The sequence below is a fragment of the Peromyscus leucopus genome, chromosome 20, assembly GCF_004664715.2.
Source record: "Peromyscus leucopus breed LL Stock chromosome 20, UCI_PerLeu_2.1, whole genome shotgun sequence".
NCBI classification, from domain to species: Eukaryota; Metazoa; Chordata; class Mammalia; order Rodentia; family Cricetidae; genus Peromyscus; species Peromyscus leucopus.
The window spans coordinates 43,344,111-43,364,843 of record NC_051080.1 but is presented as its reverse complement, the minus strand read 5'-3'; the positions used below and the strand labels follow the sequence as shown (position 1 = coordinate 43,364,843).

At 43.2% G+C, this 20,733-nt stretch overlaps 1 protein-coding gene across 1 annotated transcript; it reads left to right on the top strand.

Annotated features, from left to right (window-relative positions):
- Positions 1-8,982: 8,982 nt before the first annotated feature.
- On the top strand, positions 8,983-20,442 carry LOC114703635 (cytochrome c oxidase subunit 6C-2). The gene is made up of 4 exons (XM_028884481.2): positions 8,983-9,099; positions 9,898-10,024; positions 13,639-13,767; positions 20,323-20,442. The coding sequence occupies exons 2-3, from the start codon at positions 9,911-9,913 to the stop codon at positions 13,750-13,752; spliced, it is 228 nt and encodes a 75-aa protein (XP_028740314.1). The 5' UTR covers positions 8,983-9,099; positions 9,898-9,910; the 3' UTR covers positions 13,753-13,767; positions 20,323-20,442.
- The last annotated feature ends 291 nt before the right edge of the window (positions 20,443-20,733 follow it).

The window sequence follows — 20,733 nt, the reverse complement described above, 5'->3', positions numbered from 1 at the left end:
CCTGTCTGTACAGACCTCCAGGCCTCTATGGTTGGTACTGGGATTAAAGACCTGTGTCACCACACTTGACTCTGTTCTCTAGTATGGCCTTGAACACGCAGAGACCCTGCCAAGTGATAGGATTAAGGTTGTGTGCTGCCTGACTTTGTTTACTTAAAATGGCTGGCCTTTTCCCCTGATCTCCAGGCAAGCTTTATTTATCAAAGCTCAAATAAAATGTCACCACAAGAATGTGCATGTTTGCAAACTACTAGGGGCTGCCCGGGGTTTGTAAGTACAGGAAGCAGTGCCTCAGTCCTTTTGGTAGCAAGAGAACATTGACCCTGATCCACATTTAAGCTTTAGGGAAGTCTTGTGTCTCATCAGCAATGTTGGGGGAGCTGATGCCTTGGGCCCTCAACACCTAAAGGTGCCTAAATATCTAGGGTTTCTTAGATCCACACATGCAGATCTTGTAAGCACAAGGCAGGCTCCATTTCAAGACTCAGGGCCTTTTCCCAGCTCCCCTGGTGGCCAGAGTTAGGCCTTGGGAGACCATTAATCAGGGTGGAGCTGCAAACTTTTCTTTTGTCTTTAACCTGGAAGACATGTTGATGCTCAACATAATATAATTCTAGTGTCACCATAAGCCCCTGCTTACCCATTATTACTGTATTTTCACTTATTTCATGTCTCGGCATCCACACAGCATGCGAACCTAACTCTTAACCTTTGCATAGTCAGGGTGAGCTCAGCCTCAGGCTGCCATTCTTCCTCTTGTATTACTGTTACAAAGCTCCTGAGCAAAGCAACTTGAAAGGAGGAGGATTCACTGACGCTAATGGGTTCAGAGATTGCAATCCATGGTCACCTGGCCCTGATGCTCTGGGCCTCTGGTGAGGAGGCACATCCCATGTGGCAGCTATTCTTGGTTGTCAACTTGACTATATCTGAAATTAACTCAAACTTGAAAGTGGAGGACACACCTGTGAGGAGTCTTGATTGATGTGAAGTAGGAAGACCCACTTCTAATCCAGATCTTGAGTTGGGAGGACACACCTCTAAGCTGGGCACACCTTCTGCTGGAAGCCCATATGAGGACATGGGAGAAGGCAGCTTCTGTCCTTTGCCTGCTTGCCCTTCCATCATAACACATCTATTCCTTCACTGGCATTCCAGCCAACTTCTTCAGGATTCCAGCATATACTGAAGAACAGCTGGGATTCCCAGCCTTGTGGACTGAGCAACTACTGGGATTCATGGACTTTCTGTTCACAGACAGCCATTGTTGAATTAGCTGGACCACAGCCTATAAGTCATTCTAATAACCCCCCTTTCTATATATATATATCCAGAGACCCATTCTACATGTTCTGTTACTTTAGAGAACCCTGACAGAGAATATACAGTAGAGCAAGCAGGGATGCCAATGACACCTTCAAGGCCATACCTCAATAACCCAATTTTCTTCTAGTCCTTACTGTCTGAAGATTCTACCCCATTCCAATAGTGTCACAGGCTGGGGACCAAGCTTTTAATCTATGGCCTTTGGACACATACACATTTTGTTTTAATTTGCTTTCTGTTCCTGTGATAAAAACAAAAAAACCCACGACACTCTGACTAAAAGCAACTTGCAAGAAAAAAGGAATCATTTGATTTATACTTCCAGATCACAATCCATCACCAAGGAATGTTGGGCAGGTCCTACATATAGGCAAGAACCTGGAGGCAGGACCCAAGGAGGAATTTTGCTTGCTGGCTTTCTCTCTGGCTCATGCTCAGCTTGCTTTCTTACACATCCCAGGCCCACCTGTCCTAGGGTTGCTGCTGCCCATGCTGGGCTGGATCCTCTTGCATCATTTAAGAGCCAAGACAATCTTCTCAGACACGCTAATATGATGTAGGCGATTCCTCAGGAAGATTGAGGCTTCCTCTTAGATGACTCCAGGCTGTTTCAAGTTGACAATTAAATCTAACTAGAACAAGTTCCAAACACCCCTTGACTCTCCATGGGATAACACACCATGTAGCTCTTCTCACAACATGGCCTCACACAGGCCAGGAGGAGACTCTACTCAGTCTCCCAGACTGAGGCTCTCATCTCAGTTGACACACGCATCACAGCAAAGGCAGGGGGGAAGCTTTACTACAGGATTGTAAAGTTTCAATTGAAACAATACAGCCACCTCCAGTCAGATCTCATCAGTCAAAGCAAGCCATATCCGGCTCTAACTTGAAAGGGAGCAGAAAGGGCTGGGGATATAGCTCAGAAGTAAAGCATGTGCCTACTATTCATGAAGTACTAGGCTTGTTCCCAATACCACAAAAAAGGAGGTGAGGAACAGGAAACATACGCTATTATGTGCCTGAATGGAGAATAGAAATATTTGTTATATGGTATTAATTATGACTACATCTCTTGTAGCAGGCATAATGACAAGCATCAAAAAATTCCACTTGCTAACCCCTGGATTATATTACATGGCAAAGGGAAGCTGAGTTTCATGTGGAATTAGATGATATTAAAATAGGGAGATTACCCTTATCCATGTAGGATAAACGTGCTCACACAGTACAGAAGTGGGGGTGGCGGTTAGCTTTGAAGCTGAAAAGGTGGCTGCTATGATTCAGGTGTGATATGGCCCACTTTTTGGGTACTGGAATCTGACCCCATTGCAGGCTATGTTGAGAAAGTAGAACTGTGAGGACGCAGGACTTAGCAGAAGGTCACTGGAGTAGTCACCTTTAAAAGGAGTCGGTGCAGACTGTGGGAACCTGGTTCTCATGAAGGGACTGTTGTAAAAGAGCAAGCCTGACCAGCTTAGTGTTCTCTGACTGTGGTCTTACCACAGCACTGCTCTCAGAGATGTGTCCACCATGATTCCGTCTAACACGTAAGAGAGCCAAGAGGTTCTTCACCAAAGCTGGAAGACAATGGTTATGCCGCAGCCTTGAACCTTCTTAACTGCAAGCTTCAGAAGTTTCTTTCCTTTATAGAATTCCCAGTCTCAAGCATTTCATGATGGTAACAGAAAATGGAGTCACACAGGAACTATGAGCAAAGAAATGTAGACTGCTTCCAAAAGCTAGAAAATGCAAGAAAGCAGATTCTTCCTTAGACCCTCGAGAAGGAAATCACACCTTTAGCTGTAGATATAATGGTCTTATTAAATAAGAAACACAGAGCCAAATGCAAAGTTAAAAGTCCAAGAGGTCAGAGCAGTAGCTAAGAGCTGAGACTAAAAACCCTTTCTTACCCTTTGCTGCTGCTGCCGTCCTTCCCCTCAGAAAGAGACCTACTTCCTGTGTGTCTGTCTTTTTATTGACTTTCTGTTCTGCCTTCTCATTGGTTGTAAACCCAACCACATGACCTCCTCGTCACTGCCTGTCTATACAAACCTCCAGGTCTTCTGTGGTTGATGATGAGATTAAAGGTATGTGTCTCCATGCGAGCTGTATCCTTGAACGCACAGAGATCTGCCTGTCATGTGATCTGGATTAAAGGGCGTGTGCTACCACTGCCAGACTTCTGCTATGGCTTGCTATTAGTTCTGACCCCCAGGCACTTTTATTTATTAACATACAAATAAAATCACATTTCAGCACAAATAAAATATCACCATATTTAGTCTCAGCACTCCAACACTGGGGAGGCAAAGGCGGACATGTCTCTGAGTTCAAGGCCAGCCTGTTCTACAGGGCCAGTTTTAGGACTGCCAGGGCTACACAGAGAAGCCCTGTCTCAAAAAAAAAATAAATAAAACAAACAAACAAACAAAAATCCCCAAGTTTTGAGGGGATTTCAATTTAGTATCACTTTTGCATATAAATACATATGTATACATGCATGTATACATTTCAGGATTAGATCACACAGCATAGGCTTTCAACCTACCTTTTTTTTTTTTTTTTAAACAAAGTAATTTTTATTTTATTTCAGAGATTCAGGTGTATCTCTGAGTTCAAGGCCAGCCTGGTCTACAGATCAAGTTCCAGGACAGCCAAGGCTCCACAGAGAAACCCTGTCTCAAAAAAAAAAAAAAAAAGATTTTATTATTTGTGCAGGTGCTGTGGAGGCCAGAGGAATTAAGTCCTCTGTGAATGACAGGTGATTGTGAGCCCCCTGATGTGGGTGTTGAGAACTAAATTTAGGTTCTCTAGATCAGTGCATGTTCTTAACCACAGAGCTATCTCTCGAGCATCCCTAGATGCTTATTTTTAAAGCTTATTATTTTTTTTTTTTTTTTTTTTTTTTTTTTTTTTTTTTTTTTTTTTTTTTTTTGGTTTTTCGAGACAGGGTTTCTCTGTGTAGCTTTGCGCCTTTCCTGGAACTCACTTGGTAGCCCAGGCTGGCCTTGAACTCACAGAGATCCGCCTGGCTCTGCCTCCCGAGTGCTGGGATTAAAGGCGTGCGCCACCACGCCCGGCCTCAAGCTTATTATTTTTTTCTGAGCCCATTTTTTGTGCAAATGAAATAAAATTACTCTTAAAACTTCCTAAAGATTCCATTATAAGGGTGAGTTATTAACACCATTTATTTTTCCAAACAACACTTGGTCCATTTAAGCATACACTGCTCTCTGGCCTTGTGCTCCTGCAGATCTACAAAACTCTTTCACGTACTATGTTTTCCTACCTGGAAGATCCCCTAGGCCCGTTAATCTTAACAGAAGTTGTAGAATTGAGCTTCATCGATCTGTCTAGGACCTGTGCTCATATCCAGCAAATGGATGTGGCCAAGGTGATGTATGACATCATTTGGCCCACTTGGATCCTGTGTGAAACTAAAATCAGATTTGGACTTGTTAGAAGTGTGTGGAGGAAAGTGAGGGAGAGTTGATTTCTGGGAAGCAATCAGATACTGGCACTGGAAGTAGAGAAGAAGAAATAGAAATTAACAAAAGGACAGAGGGAGGATTCCATGTTCAGAATGTCTATTTAGAAGTACTAGACATACATTTATGAGAGAGGGAAAGCAGATTAAGGGGGTTGGTAAACTGCATTCTAACTTACAAATCAAGTCTTACCAAATACAAATGAGTCAAAATTATTTTCTGTAACTTATCAGTTCATAGAGAAACTAAAAGTCAATAGCACGGAAAACCACAAAAGTGACATGGTGACGTGGAGACTGGACAATAGACTCTTGATTCAACACTGGTCATTTAAATCAGGGAGGACATTTTTAAAAATTCTAGAATCAAATAATGAGAAAACAGGTTCAAAGAGCCTTTGGATACAGCCAGAGGCAATTAATTATAAGAGGAAAGTTTATAGCTATGAGTGTTTAAATTAAAAATGGAGAAAGGCTGGGCATAGTAGCCTTTAATCCCAGCACTTGGGAGGCAGAGGCAGGCAGAGTTCCAGGAGTTCAGGACCAGCCTAGTTTACATAGCAAATGTTAGGGCTACAGAGACCTTATCTCAGAAACAAACAACAAACAAACAAACAAACAAACCCTACAGGAAGATCTCAAACAACCTAATGATGTACTTCAGGGTTTTGTTTGTTTGGGGGGGGAGGGAAGAAATTAGTAAAATAGAGCCTGAAAGAACAACACATAGAATCATTAAAAAGCTGGTCTTTGAAAATAAACAAGATTGGCAAAACCCTAGACAAACTTACCGAAAAGAAAAAAAGACTGAAATTAATATAATTAAAGATGGGAAAGAGGAGGTTACTGCAGATTCCAATCAAGTTCAGAGATCACAAGGGGATATTTTGAAAACATATTCTAAAAACGTGGAAAATCTAGGAGAAATGGATAGAGTTCTAGACCTAAACAAGCTACCAAATTTAAATCTAGAGGGTATGATCAACTTAAATGGATCCATAACAATTGAGGTGTAATAAAAATCTCCCAACAAGGCCTCGGCTCAGCAATTTATACCAAAGATTTAAAGAACAGCTAACACCAATGAAGGGTTCACAACACGCCCCCACAGTTGCATATGCCAGGCGGACACTTCCGCCTAGCCAGTTCCAGGTCAGGATAGCCATTTCCAGGTGAGAGCATCTCACGTGACCAGGATCCGTGAAGTTTCATGGCGACGTAAGTGCGCAACGTGGCCATGTGATCTACACACATGCCTGGAGTGGTGACGTGACCTGGCCATGCCCAGCCTTTAAAAAATGAGCGCCATGCTCCCAGTTCCTCCTCCTCCTCCTTCTCCTCCACACACGTGTTTTCCACAGGCCTGCACACTCTCTGTCCCTTTATCTCTAATAAAACTCTTATTAGCGGATTCTGTCATGTTTCGTGACATTTCCTTTCAGGGTAAGAACACAACGCGGCCAAATAACTAACAACCAATGCTCCTGAAATTGTCCCAGCAACTAGAAAAGGAGGGAACACTACAAAACTCACTCCATGAAGTCAGCATTATGATCCTGACACTAAAACCAAGATATCTGCTAGCTATAATAAAAGTCAGGGCTGAGCTGTTTTTTTTGTTTTTTTTAGTTTTTTGAGACTGGGTTTCTCTGTGTAGCTTTGCGCCTTTCCTGGATCTCGCTCTGTAGACCAGGCTGGCCTTGAACTCACAAAGATCTGCCTGCCTCTGCCTCCCAAGTTCTGGGATTAAAGGTGTGCGTCACCACGGCCTGGCAGGGCTGAGCTGTTTTAACTGCCGTCTGTGTAAGTGTTGCAGTTCGGGTGGAAGGGTATCCTGGCCGTCCAGAGCCAAGGACTACCACAAGTCACCGTGAGTAGAGCAGCTTACAGCCCTGCTCCAAGGAAAGGTTTCCCCAATGCAAGTGTAACAGCTCTGCCCGAGCAGGCGAGGGTCCCCAGTGTTACAGTTCTGCTCTGTCCAGCTCCAGGGAAAATGTCACACTACACAACAAACTTCGCTCAAGAGATTTGTTGGGAAGGAAGAACTCTGGAGGGTGGCTGCCTGGGGTGGGAAATAGAAGGAACCTGAACAGGGTACAGACCTTATATAGGATTTCTTGGGGGGCGGTGTGTGTGTGTGTGTGTGTGTGTGTGTGTGTGTGTGTGGCTTTCCAGGGTGGCTTGGGATTGGTGTATTTTTGTGGTCTGATTCTGAGGCGAGCTCAGGGATTGGTGGCATTTTGAGCTCAGGGACCTCAGGGATTGGTGGGATTCTGCAGCCTGGCTCTGGGGCAATCTCAAGGATTGGTTTTTTCCCAAGCCCTTGGTCCTGTGGTCAAGTCAGGGTCAAGGTGTCTTTCTTGGCCCTTCTCACCCTACAATCCAGTTCCAAAGTGGTTTTCCCAAATAGCAGTGCTGGTGATAATGCCCTAAACAGAAGGACTTTCGCTGGGTAAACAGATGACTAAAAGTGAGATTTTGTTTAGCAGGAACCTCCCTTAATTCCGCCCTCAAAGTTTGGCAAAGGCATCTAGTTCCAGGGCAGTCTGAACAGCCTGTGGCAGCTCGAAGACCCCAGACTATTTGCCGTCACATACGATCTGTTTGCTTTTCTGCCATTTTGCTTCTCCTCCTGCAGAAATAGTGTGATGGCTTAAGTTGTGCCCGAGATGTATAAAACGAAGATGCCTCTAACTTGTCAGCTCCACTCGCCCAGGGCGGATAACTTCCTGGAATGCTGGGGTTGGTGGTCACGTAAGACAACAAGCCACAGTGTTTCACTCCAGTAAACAAGCTCAGGTGACCCAACTTTATAAGGTGTGCTTGATCGCGGGTAGGCGGATGTAGGTGGGAGGTACTTAGGCAGGAAGTATGTCAGGATGTATGCTTGCTCTGATTGGGCAAAGGCAGAAGTATGTAGCCTTGTGGGTTTTGCCTTTACAAACCTCTGACTAATGTACCTTGGTGTCATGCTCCGGGAATCCTGGGTATCTACCTGACTAGTATTTAATAAAGCTTGCTTTGGCTCAAAAACTGTGGTAGTGGTCTTATTCTCACCCTGTGGGGTTATTGATAGCCTTGGCACTTTGATTCCCGGTATACCTTTCTTTCTAACCATGGAGGTATAGCTCAGGGGTTTCACTGTGCCCTGGGTTACACCACCTTCGGTTATTTATATAATGTGATTGGCGGGTGCTTCTCTGCCAGGGTTCCTAACCACCACTCTACTCCATCTGAAGTCCTGCATGTAAGGAGGCTTACTCAGTCTACTTAAGTAACACCTGTGAATCTAGTTGATTTCAATAAAAAGCAAGATAAACATCCCAAGGCACAAAAGGTCTTCTCTTGTTGGCTTTCCAAAAACATCCACGTTGTTATCATTGGAAGTAGTTATTTTTTGTATTAAGAACACAAATACCGATTACAATTTGCTCAGGTTCGTCATGAAGTTTGTGGGGTACATCTCCCGTTCTTCCTAGGACTTAATATCTTTATATCTGTTAAGCTCTAAAATCAGCCTTTTCTCTCTTTACCAACACCAAGTGTTTATTCGCGTCAAGATAGCTGTAATGAAAATGCGCACATGGTTTGGGCAATCCTTTGATGCAAGTATCAGGGTCAGGAATTTAGACAAAAGTCAGCACTATCTCAGGGCTTGAACAAAGTTCCTCCTTGCTAAAAGGAATCATTTTGCTAATCTGTATGAAAATGGACACGTAGCTTTCTATTAACTTATGACAGTGGTGCCCCAGCCTGGCTCATAGGCTGCCTTCCTCCCAAGTACCCATTCAGTTATAACCCTGAGAACATCCCCCACCCCCATCCCATGTCGCTTCTCTCCGCTTTCCCGGAAGACAGCCTTTGCAGTTTGGAATAAACTTTTCCCTTTTTACCCACGGAGAGGCTATTTTGGTTTCTTTGCTGCGCCCGTTTTTATATTTCATTCAACAAGATGATGTAATGAATTTATATAGTACATTGATTTTTTTCCCCACATGTGAAATATCAATGAATTCTTTAATAAATTCACAACACGGGGCAAGATTTAATATTTCCAATTTACTGAAGAAACCTTCTTAGGTAGTCAAGACTCATTTTCAAGGCTGCACCTAGAAAAGAAAGCAGTGTTGACTTACGTTTCGGCTATGACCCGTCGGGTACGCGTTTGCACACTTTTGCACTCCAGCGGCTACCGTAGCCGGGCCCTGCGTGGACCCGCGCGCCTGCGTGCTGCCGACAGGCTCTCCATTTCTGCGAGGACCGGGAAGGACGTTGGTGCAGAGGTGAGGCGGGGCGTTAGGGACCCTGGGCTTGGGCGGCTGCGGGTTCCGGCTTCTCTTGGGCCGAGAACTAGGATGTGCCCTGCGCCTGGCCTAGTGGGGCCGCGGCCTCCCGTCCTCGCGGCGCGCTCGTCCCCGCCGCGACCTCAGGCTGCGGGTCTGGCGGCCCGGGGGGGGCTCTGGCGACCCCGCCGCCCGCCGCTCTGCGCCGTCGGGGCCTTGGAGGGGCTTTGCGGAGCCCCGCGGCTTCCCTGGTGGCCGCCGGGCCCGTTTTCCGTTGTATTTTGCCGAGGCCAGGGTGACCTTGACTGGGTCGTTTGACCTGTGGGGCCTGGTGCTGCACCTGGGTAAGGGGTGCAGCCTCCGCCGGCGCGGGCACCGGAGACCCGGGGGGGCCCGACCCGACCCGACGGCGCCGGGGACCCGGGGGGCCCGACCCGACCCGCCGGCAGCCGGGGAGTTGGGGCCTCGAGGCTCCGGGCTCACAGTCTCAGGAACGGGAGCTGTCGCCGCAGACTTAGTTCCGAAACGCAACCGCCAGATCCGCGCTGCCTTTCTGTGGCGGGGTCGCCGCTCTCGGAGGTCTTTGCCCCTCGGGTGCTGGTTGTGCCGGTTCCCGAGGCCTTTGGAGCGGGTAGTGGAGCGCGTAGGAGAGCAGTGGGCCAGAGATGAAGCCGCCCAAGTCACTGCAGCCCTGCGGGAGGAGTTCGGCCTCGGCTGTAGTTACAGAAAGTGCGTCGGGCATGAAGAGGCCATTCAGTCACTTACCCTGTTTTCTCTCTGTTGTTTTAACCCGTAAAGGACATCCGCCACCATGAGTTCCGGTACGTTGCCGAAACCTCAGATGCGTGGTCTCCTGGCCAAGCGCCTGCGGGTTCACATTGTTGGCGCGTTCGTTATGGCCCTGGGAGTTGCCGCTGCCTATAAGGTATGTGTTTGCTGTTGGTGCTTTAGGTCACAAGCTTTTTATTTAGAACATTTTCATATTTATTAAGAGCTTTTTAAAAAAAGAAACTCCATTTTAAATGTATTCCTTCCTCCTACCTCCCTTGGACTTCAGTGTGACAGGAACACTCAGCCCCGTGTAGTTTGCCCTCATCTTCAGATGAGGCTGTGATAGTTTGCGAGGGCTGCCATATCGATGAACCGACTGAGTATTTTAAACACAGGTTTTTTCCCACAGGTTTTTTTGTTTTGAGATATATGACTGTGGCTGTGATATGTGACCAGGCTGGCCTTCAGCTCATGTGATCTGCCTGCCTGTGTCTTCTCAACACTGGGATTAAAAAGCTTGTGCCACCACACTCTTCAGTTTTTAAAGAGCAAGGGCAATGCCTTCCAGGTCCTCTCTCCTTTGCTGTCTTCTTCACACGTCTTCTGTAACTGCTGGATTTCCTCCTATAAAGACTAGGTTAGGCTGGGCGGTGGTGGCACACGCCTTTAATCCCAGCACTTGGGAAGTTCGAGGCCAGCCTGGGCTACCAAGTGAGTTCCAGGAAAGGCGCAAAGCTACACAGAGAAAACCTGTCTTGAAAAAAACCAAAAAAAAAAAAAAAAAGACTAGGTTAGGACCCATGCCATTTTGAATGTCTTTTAAGACCTTATTTCCAAAGGTCTTACAAGGTAGAATTTTATCCATTTGGGGAGAATAAACTCCCACCTTCAACAGAGGGTAGATGTGCAGGATATAGATAAAACAGTTCCTCATTTAGGCAATTTTGAAGAATTGACCAGAGTAGCATTTTAATGCTGGCCTTCTGTAGATCTGAGGGGTAGTGAGTCAGGGTCTCACTATAGAGCCTTGGATGGCCTAGAACTTGCTCATAGACCACTCAGAGATCTGAGGGTTAGCAGGATTAGGGAGTGTCTAGAGTGAATTCTTTGGGAACATTTGTCCACCTGCCTCTCCCTCCCAAGTGCTGGGATTAAAGGTGTGTGCCACCAGGCTTGGCCCTGCTATAGACTTTAATGTTCCTGTCACTTACCTTCCCTGTTTAGTCAGAGTACCTTGTTATTTAAGATCCTCTCTCAAAATGTTTATTATTATGCATGTTTTTGTAATAAAACCATGAGAAAATTGAAGACTGTTTTTTTTGAGACAGGGTTTCTCTGTGTAGCTCTGGCTATCAGAACTCAATCTGTAGACCAGGCTGGCCTCCATTCAGGTTTGCCTTCCTTTGTCTCCCATGTGCCAGGATTAAAGGTGTGCACCACCACTGCCTGGCTAAAATCAGGACCTTAGAAACTTTTGATAAATCTGTACCAGACTGAGCTTTTTAAGGTCAGGTGCCTTTTTTTTTTTTCTCTTTTTAAATGGGGCAGTCCATTGTCAAGTGTGAGACACAACAGTGGGTCTTTAGAAGTGTATGTTGAATGAGGGGCACAGTATAATGTAGGTGGGTTTGGAAGATACAAAGAACAGTAGGATTCAGTCTGTCTAGTTAAGGAGGTTACCGACGTGTAGAAGTGTTTGAGGAGCAGGGATGGGGTCCCTGTGGGTTTGAGAGCTGACAGGGAACCCTTGTTGGTGTTAAGTGTGCCCATGCCTTGCTACCATTTGAAAGAGAGAGAAACCTCAGTCCTTGCTTGGTCTTTCAGATCCTTACTACCTACTGTGTAGTGGGCAGTCTGTGGACGACTGGATGGATGGATGACTAAATGTGTGTACTCACTAGTTTAGATGAGGTTATAAAGCCACGCTGTTTTCAAATTATGTTAATGAAAAATACTTCTTGTTCTAACCAATAACTCATGGTTGACTTGCCCGTTGTATTATGGCACCCAGAAACAAAGCCGGCATGATAAATGTGCGTGTGCATTTATACATCCCCGTGTGGGTACTGAGCATTTATACATCCCCCGTACGGGTACTGAGCATTTATACATCCCCGTGTGGGTACTGAAAGACGCCAAGGTTTACTGCACAATTGGCTCATGAGTTTACTGGGCTGAAAAGACCCACCACGTGCCATCCAAAATTTGTAGAGTTGTCTTGGTTTGTTTTCTGTTGCTATGATTGATAAACACTCTGGTCAGAAGCAACTTAGGAGGAAAGGGTTTATTTAGCTTATAGTAGCAATCTGTAGTGAAACCAAGGAGGAATGCTGCTTACTGGCTTGCTTCTTTTGACTTGTTCAGCTACCTTATATAACCTAAGACCACCTGCCAGGGGGTAGCACTGCTCATAGTGGGCTGGGCCCTCCTACATCAGTTAGCAATTAAGAAATGCCCTATGTATATGCCCATAGGTTCCCTCTGCCCAGATGTGTCAGCTTAACTGATGACCAAGAAACCTGGTGTTATAATTTATTCCATATCAGGAGATCTGAGCATCAATTGAACTGATGGTCCACTACCCAATACAAAAGCCTGTGGGAAATGGGGTATTCTGGTATAAGTCCCAGAGTTGGAAGTTTAGGAAAAGATGGATGTCTCTAGCTCAAGAAGAGTGAGCATTTGTCTTTTGTGAACGTTCTGTTGTGTTTGGGCCCTCTGTGCATTGGATGGCCTCTGTTTACATTGTGGAGAGTAAATGACTGTTAGTCCAGTTTCTCCCAACACCAGCCTCACAGAACACCAGCTGTCTGGACATCCTTTAGACTTGTCCTGTAGACATCAACTTAACCACTAATAGAGCCTCAGCAGGCTGCAGAGAGCACGGAGGAGTCTTCCTCCTGTTCTCTTGCTAGAAGAAATTGGGGGTTCTAATAGGTGGAGGAACAGTAACATTGACTGTATTACTTCATTTTAGGCAGAATGACTCTGTGTGTTTCTTGTAGCACCTCACTGATGTGGATTGGTACTTGAAGTTGTACTGTTAATGTGCAGGATGAGATTGAATTTGGCAGAATACACTAAGCAGTGCTGTTGGAGACTAAATCTTTGCCATGCCCCAGACATGCATTTGGATCACCAAATGCCAGCCATGGCTCCTGCTCAGCCTCTGATCAGTTGCTTGAACTCCACCTGGTCTCTGAAATGCCATTCCTTCCTTCTGTGCTGATCATCTATGCAAGACAAAACCTAAAATGAACACACCTCTTCCTGATCCTTTTCTTCTTTGATGCTGAAGTGTTAGTGGTTTTATTAAAGGCCTTCTTTTGAAGTAATCAACTGTCACTTTGGTTCCATTCTCCTTTGTTAAAATGTAACTTGGCACTTTCTTGTGTCTCTCTTGTGTCACATTCTGCTTATGTTGAGCCAGGAGGATATGTTACCATGTTTCAACTGGCAATATTTAGGGTTTGCTGGAGGGAAGGCTATTCATTTATTTTGTACTGTCTTTTAACTGTGCACTTATTCTACCAAACACACATACAAATATGGACACACAACCTTACCCAGGAGTAGGGCGATTTGTCCCTAGTAAGCGTCTGCTGTGTAGTTACCATGAGACTTTCTTCCTGTCATTGTGTTACCTCTCCCTTGTCTTAGGAAACAGGGGTCAGTAAAGAAGGAACACAAATATGTTGTTGATTTATTTTGTTCTTAGGCATTTCTAATCTGAAAAATAAGTATGTAATGGGCGATGTTCTTTTTCAGTTTGGCGTGGCTGAACCCAGAAAGAAGGCATATGCAGATTTCTACAGGCATTATGACTCCATGAAGGACTTTGAAGAGATGAGGAGGGCTGGTATCTTCCAGAGTGCGAAGTGACTTCAGAATGTACAGGTGATCAGTTACTTGAAGTTATGTCAAAAATGTTCTTAGCTAGCAAAGTATGAATAAGCTTACCATTTTTAATTGTCAGTTCAGTGGTAACAAGTTCTTACAAAACTGCTACTATGCCTTTGTCCCAGACCTGGATAGTTTTCCTCGTTAGGGATTTGACCACATTATTTGCCTTTCTGTGGAGTTGTTCTTCCTCTTATGCGTGTGGAAGTCATAGAACAGCTCCTTCCACCTGGCATATGAATGCCAGAGATCCAACTTAGCTTGCCAGACTTAGGCATCGAGTGCCTTAACCCTCTGAGCCATCTTGCTTGGCCCTATTTGTCATTTTGTGATTGGCTCATTTCAGTTAACGTAGTGTTTTATCATGTTGTCGGGAACTTCTTCCTTTTTAAGGCTGAAAATACTGTACTTTATGTTGTTACTGGGAATTGAACCTGGAGCATTGTGCATACTTGGCAAGCATTATATCACTGACTTTGACTACATCTTATCCTTTATATATACATACATATATATATGTACATACACACATACAATATATACAATAATATACAATGTATCGTGTTATTATGTTATAACTATATATATATAGTTTAATTTTGAGACTTGGCCTTATCAAGTTGCACAACCTGGCTGTGAACTATTTCCTGAATGACTAGGATTTTAAGTGTGTGCCACCGTGCCTGTCCTGTTGTTTGTATGTACTGATTCAGTCCATCTGTTTGTCAGTAGACGGTGGGGTTGTCTTTGCCTGTCAGTCGCTGGGATTGGTAGATCATAGGATAGTGTGTTTGTAGTCACTACTGTTTTCCTTAGTAGTTGCAGCATTTGTACTTCCACAGCGCTCAGGATCTCTTCCTGTACGTGCTTCCTAGCACTTAACTACTTTGTTTTGATAATGGCTATCTTGAATATCTTATAGGGTTGGCATACTTCAGGATGGTTTTGATTAGAGCTTCCCTAATGATTTGTAGTTTGGGGGGTTGCATGTATTGGCCATTTGTATATACTCTGGGTATATTGGGGTTTTTCCCCCTGCACTGTGTTGGCATGTGTGTGTGGGGATGTGGAGGTCCCAGGTTAATGTGGAGAGTATTCCTGTATTATTTTACACCTTACTGAGGCAGGACTGCATTGGCCCCAGAGCCCTGATGAGGCTAGCTGCGGGTGAGCCGCTGTGTCTGGCATTTGTGGAGATTCTGGGATTCTCAACTCTGGATTTGATTTGGTGTCTTTGTGCTTTAGTCACTGGCCAGCCTTCCGCCCTGGGGATTCTTTCTTCATTCCGTTCTGCTGGTTACTTTTAAATCTTCATTTAGATGAGCGGTTCTCTGTTTTTGTTTTTTAGAGAGAGAGAGAGGATTTCACTGTTTTAGCAGTCTTGGTTGTCCTCGATCTCACTCTGTAGACCAGGCTGGCCTTGAACTCAGAGAGATCCGCCTGTCATTGCCTCGTGAGTGCTGGGATTAAAGGCGTGCGCCACCACTGCCTGCCTTTTTCTCTCTCTCTCTCTCTCTCTCTCTCTCTCTCTCTGGTGGGGAATTTTTTATTTTTGTTGAATGGGCTTTGGTGTCATATCCCAGAATCATTGCCAAATCCAGCATCTTAAGTGCTTTCTTCAAAAGTCTTACACTTTGTGTATTTAATGCTTTTTAGGTCTTTGATCCTTTATTTTTTGGTGGTGCTGGGTGATTGTGTATGTGAAGTGCATGCTATAATTTAGCTATACCTCTGAGTCAGTGGCTCTCCACCTGTGTGTCAAGACCTCTTTGGAAGTTGCATATCAGATAGTCAGCATATCGAGTAACATTGCCATTCATAACGGTAGCAAAATTACAGTTATGAAGTAGCAGTGAAATAATTTTATGGTTGGAGTTAGTAAAGGGTCACAGCATTATGAAGGTTGAGAACCACTGCTCTAAGTCTTCTCTGATCCATTTTAAGATAATTTTTATTTATGATGTAATGGAAAGATCCAGCTTTATTCTTTAGTATATGGATAACTCATTGTCCCAGAAGCATTTTAAAAACATATCCTTTCCCCTCAGAGTTCTCCTCTGTTGCTTCTTGCTGTAGTTTCTTGACAGTGTCCCTAAACAAGAAGCTGTTTCCACTGGACTGTCTGGTCAGTGAGCTCCTGAGCTCCACCTGATTCTTCCCCAAGGCTGGGGGACTTTTTATGTGGGTGCTGAGGATTTGAACTCAAATCCTTATGCTTGTATAGCAAGCATTCACATACTGAGCTGTGACCTCAGCCTGGTTTATGTTTACCACGTTTGTCCACATTGGTTTCATTGCTCTGATTATATAGTAGGTTTGGAATTAGGCTATGTGAGTCTTCCATCCCATCCCCTCAGTTGTTGGAGCTGTTTGAGATCTCAATTTTAGAATGGGTTTTCTTCTTCTATCAACAATGACGGTGGGATTTTGATAAGGATTGTGTTCAGTCTGCAGAGTGCTCTGGGGTGTGTGGTCATCTTAACAGTGTTCGTCTCTCAGTGGTGCTTTGTCCCTGGGCTCTAAGTCTGCCTAAGTGTCCATTAGAGATAGAACTGTTTCCACTTTCTTCTATTATTAAGTATTTTGATTTTATGCCCTGCAGCTTTGTTTTGTTTCTGTGTGTATTACTAGAATTTTCTACATATAAAATATTACTTACAAAGAGATTTTACTTCCTTTTTGGGTGTATTTTCTTTTTCTTGCCTAATTTTTCTGACTAGGACTTTCAATACTATGTTGAATGGAAGTGGCAAGAATGGGCATCTTTATTTGCGGAGGAGTCTACAGGAAAAGCTCTCATTTTTTCAATTAGCTGCACGAGCTGCATGCTAGCCGTGGACTCATCTGTAGTGGACTATGTTGAGATACACTGAACTAGAGTACAGGTGTGTGTCTTTACAGTTTAGAACACTTACATGCTTTTAATCCCAGCACTCAGGAGGCAGAGGCAGCAGATCGCTTGAGTTTGAGACCAGCCTGGTCTACAGAGTGAATTCTAGGACAGCCAGGGCTGCACAGAGATTTACCTATCTCATCACTCCCACCAAATTAAAAAAAAAAAAAGTATATATCTCTACATAAATCTAAGTCTGTAGCTATATAAATAATGTATATGGGTGCTTTGTCTGCATGTATGACTGTGGACCACTTGCATGCCTGGTGCCTGAAGAGGTCAAAGAGGTTGTTAGGTCCTCTGGAACTGGAGTTACAGATGGTTGTGAGCAGGCATATGGATGGTGGGAATTGAATCCTGGTCCTCTGGAGGAACAGCCAGTGCTCTTAACTGCTGAGCCGACTCTCCAGTCCCAATTTGTTTTTTGTTTGTTTGTTTTGTTTATTAAATCATGAAAAAGTTGTTTGATCAGATTTTTTTCTATGTCTATTGAGACATAGATGGTTGTGGAATTTTTAAAAATTCTGTATGATGTATCACATCTATTAATTTTTTGTTTTTTGTTGTGGTTTTACTTTGTTTTTTAAGACAGATTTCTCTTTAACAGCTCTGGCTGTCCTGGAGCTAGCTCTGTAGACCAGACTGGCTTTGAACTCAGAGATCCACTTGCCTCTGCCTCCTGAGTACTTGTGTGCTGGGATTAAAGGTGCGTGCCACACTGCTCAGCTACATCTATTAATTTTTATATATTAATTCACCCTTGCATTCTAGAAATTAAGTCTCTTGTGCTTTGTATATAATCAGTCCTTTCACTGGGTGGTTGATTTGTGTTGTTAGTCTTGAGTTTTGCATTGCTTTGTGATTGGACTGGAGTTCTTATGTCTGCCTAGTTTAGGTATCAGGACAGTGCTGGACTTAGACTCAGTGTGGAAGTTTTATTCAAATAACCACATCTATTTGGGAAGAATTTGAGGATTGGTGTTCTTTAACTTTTGGTAAAATTTATCTGGTTGTTCCTCAACTTTCATTTGTGAAGTTTTTGATTTCTGATTTGATCTTACTAATTTAATAACTTCAGTCTGCTGTGTAGACTTAGTGTCAATTGCTTCTTGAGTTCATGCTGGCAAGTCTTACAAGTTCACTTTTTGTTCTTCGTTGAGCTTTCTGTTTTCTCTTGCCATTCATTTTAACTAAAGATTTTTGAGTATACTTGACATTTACAAAGAATCAAGATTTTCTTTATTGCTTATTATTTTGTTGATCTAATAATTTCCTTTCTTTTGGTAGCTTTACTAGCTCTTCTTTAAATTCCCTGAGCTGTATGTTATTAGGTTGTGCATTTGAGTTAACTTTTCCTTGTGACTTCCTCATTGATCCATTGCTTCAGTGAATTTTGGATTTCCTATTTTAATTAAGCCAGTGTGGTCAGAAGATACTTATCAAGGCTCCCAAGATTTGTCAAGGCTTGTTTTTGCCTTATCATGGTGTCTTAGGGTTTTATTACTGTGAAGAGACACCATGAGCATGGCAACTCTTAAAAAGAAAACACTGAATTGAGGGTGGTGGCTGCCAGTTTCAGAGGTTTAGTCTATTATCATCATGCTGGGACATGGTGGTACATGGTAGACAATGTGCTGGAGAAGGAGCTGAGAGCTCTACATCTTGATCCACAGGCAGCAGGAAGAGACTGCCACACTAGGCTTGGCTTGAACATCTGAGACCTCCAAGCCTGCCCTCAGTGATACACTTCCTCTGACAAAGTCACACTTACGCGGGCCATTTTTATTCAAACCACCACCCATATAATGTCTTAGAGAATTCCATGTTCTGTTACTGAGCAGATGCAGACATATGAATTCCAATTATCTCTGTTTTAAGCCTTCTATTTCCTCATCTCTGTCTAGTGTTAAGTAGAGTAAGCCCTCTACTACTTCATTGAGCAGTTTTTATTTCTCTTTTGTTGACGCTATCTGTTTGGATCTCTGATGTGTGGTGCAGGTACTTTTGTTTTCCTGGTAATTGGCCCTGTTACCATCATGTCTTTGTTTCTTGCATTTTTTTTTCCCCTTAAAGCTGGTTTTGTCTGGTATCAGACAAAAATTAGTTACTTTTGTCACTTAGTTACTACTTACTTGTGGAATAGCTTTCCTTTCACTTTCTAGGACCTTAAGTGTAATTTGATTGGGGAATTTAATTTATGTACATGTAAGTCAGTTACTAGTATGGAAAGACATTATTACATTCTTTCCTTCTTGGTATGTTTTATGGCCTTTTTTGCCCCTTCTATTTTTGTTGGTATTTAGGTGGTCTTTTGTGTGTATGCATACATATACCTATGAAAGACAAGTTTCAGTTGGTTTATTTCCTTTTATATAAATTAGTATTTTTGTGTTTATGAGACATAGAACAGCTATAACAATAAACTTAACAAATGTAAATTATAGCACAAAAACACCACCTTATAATGCCTCCCCTGTTACTGATGCCATAAGTTACACATTTTTATATATTGTGTATTCATTAACAGATTTATAGTTGTTTTCAGTGCCTATGTTTTTTAAATATTATAAAAAGATTTAAAGTAAGAGTTAAAAACCAGAATTACAGTATCATAGACTTGCGACCAGAGCACTTTATGTCTTTGTGTAGCTTGAAGTTACTGTCTAGGGTCCTATTCATTTCAATTTAAATAAAGACTCTGCCCTTCGTTTTGGTTCTGTGCTCTGTAAAATGAGTTTGATGTGATGTAGATAATATATACTATTCTTTGCTGAGCATTTCAACTCCACTAAATATGTACCTTTTCCAAGATCTGGGGTGACAAAAAGGTCTACTACACCTTTCTATTACAGATGTTTTAAGGTAATTAGATTTTGTCTAATAGAAGGTTTAATTCTGCAATGTTCTATTTCTGGTTATTATCCAAAATCAGGTAGGTGCTCTCTTAATCAGTGTTTTGTTGCTGTGAAGAGACACCATGACCATAGCAACTTACAAAGAAAAGCATTTAATTGGGACTTGCTTATACAGTGTTTGGCACACAGCAGATAGGGTGCTGGAGAAGCAGCTGAGAGTTCTACATCTGGATTGGCAGGCACCAGCTTGGCTTGGGCTTCTGAAACTCCACAAAGCCCACCCTTAGTGACAGTTCTTTCAACAAGGCCACACCTTTTAATCCCTCTCAAGTAGTGCCTCTCCCTGATGAATGAGCCTATGGGGGCCATTCTTATTCAAACCACCACAGCTGCATGAATTAAATATCCAGAGTATTACTGCTGATTTATCATTATAGTGAAACAGAAACAAAACCAACAACTTCATTTTTCCATTGGTAGGAAATTAGTAAGAATACTCTCTATCATACCATGGACTGTTAATGTCCTTTAGCACTGATATCAAGAGACATAAAAATGAAAGTTAAACAATTTAAAGAAGAGCATACAGATGTCAGAGGAACAAGAATGCTGCTAAAATAAAAGCAAGAAATAAGAGTAAGTTATGGTCTGCCCAGAATGGAAGCTAGGCAGGTGGTCAGGGAGCTTGACACTAGGCAGCCAGAAATGGGTGAAGGTGAGTATCAGTAAGTAGTAGGTGTAGACCTCATTGGTATTAATAAAGATTGTTCATCATTAACATAGCCATTGTGTTTCTCTCCATAGAATATTTGGATTGCACTCAATAGAAGTTCATTGCTGACCTGTGTTCCTGAACTATGAAACATGAATATGTGGGCTAAGGAGTGGGTTACCTCAATAAACAATTAACAATTATATGGACAGTAAGTCTTTGCTTGGTTATTATTGTGGATAATTCAGGGGCTTAAAAATCTGACATCTATTATTCATATAACTCTGAATGAATATTATAAAGATAACTTGTCAATTCTTTTTTTTTTTTTTTTTTTTTTTGGTTTTTCGAGACAGGGTTTCTCTGTGGAGTTTTGCGCTTTTCCTGGATATCTCTCTGTAGACCAGGCTGGCCTTGAACTCACAAAGATACGCCTGCCTCTGCCTCCCAAGTGCTGGAATTAAAGGTGTGCGCCACCACTGCCCGGCTTCATTATTTCTTTT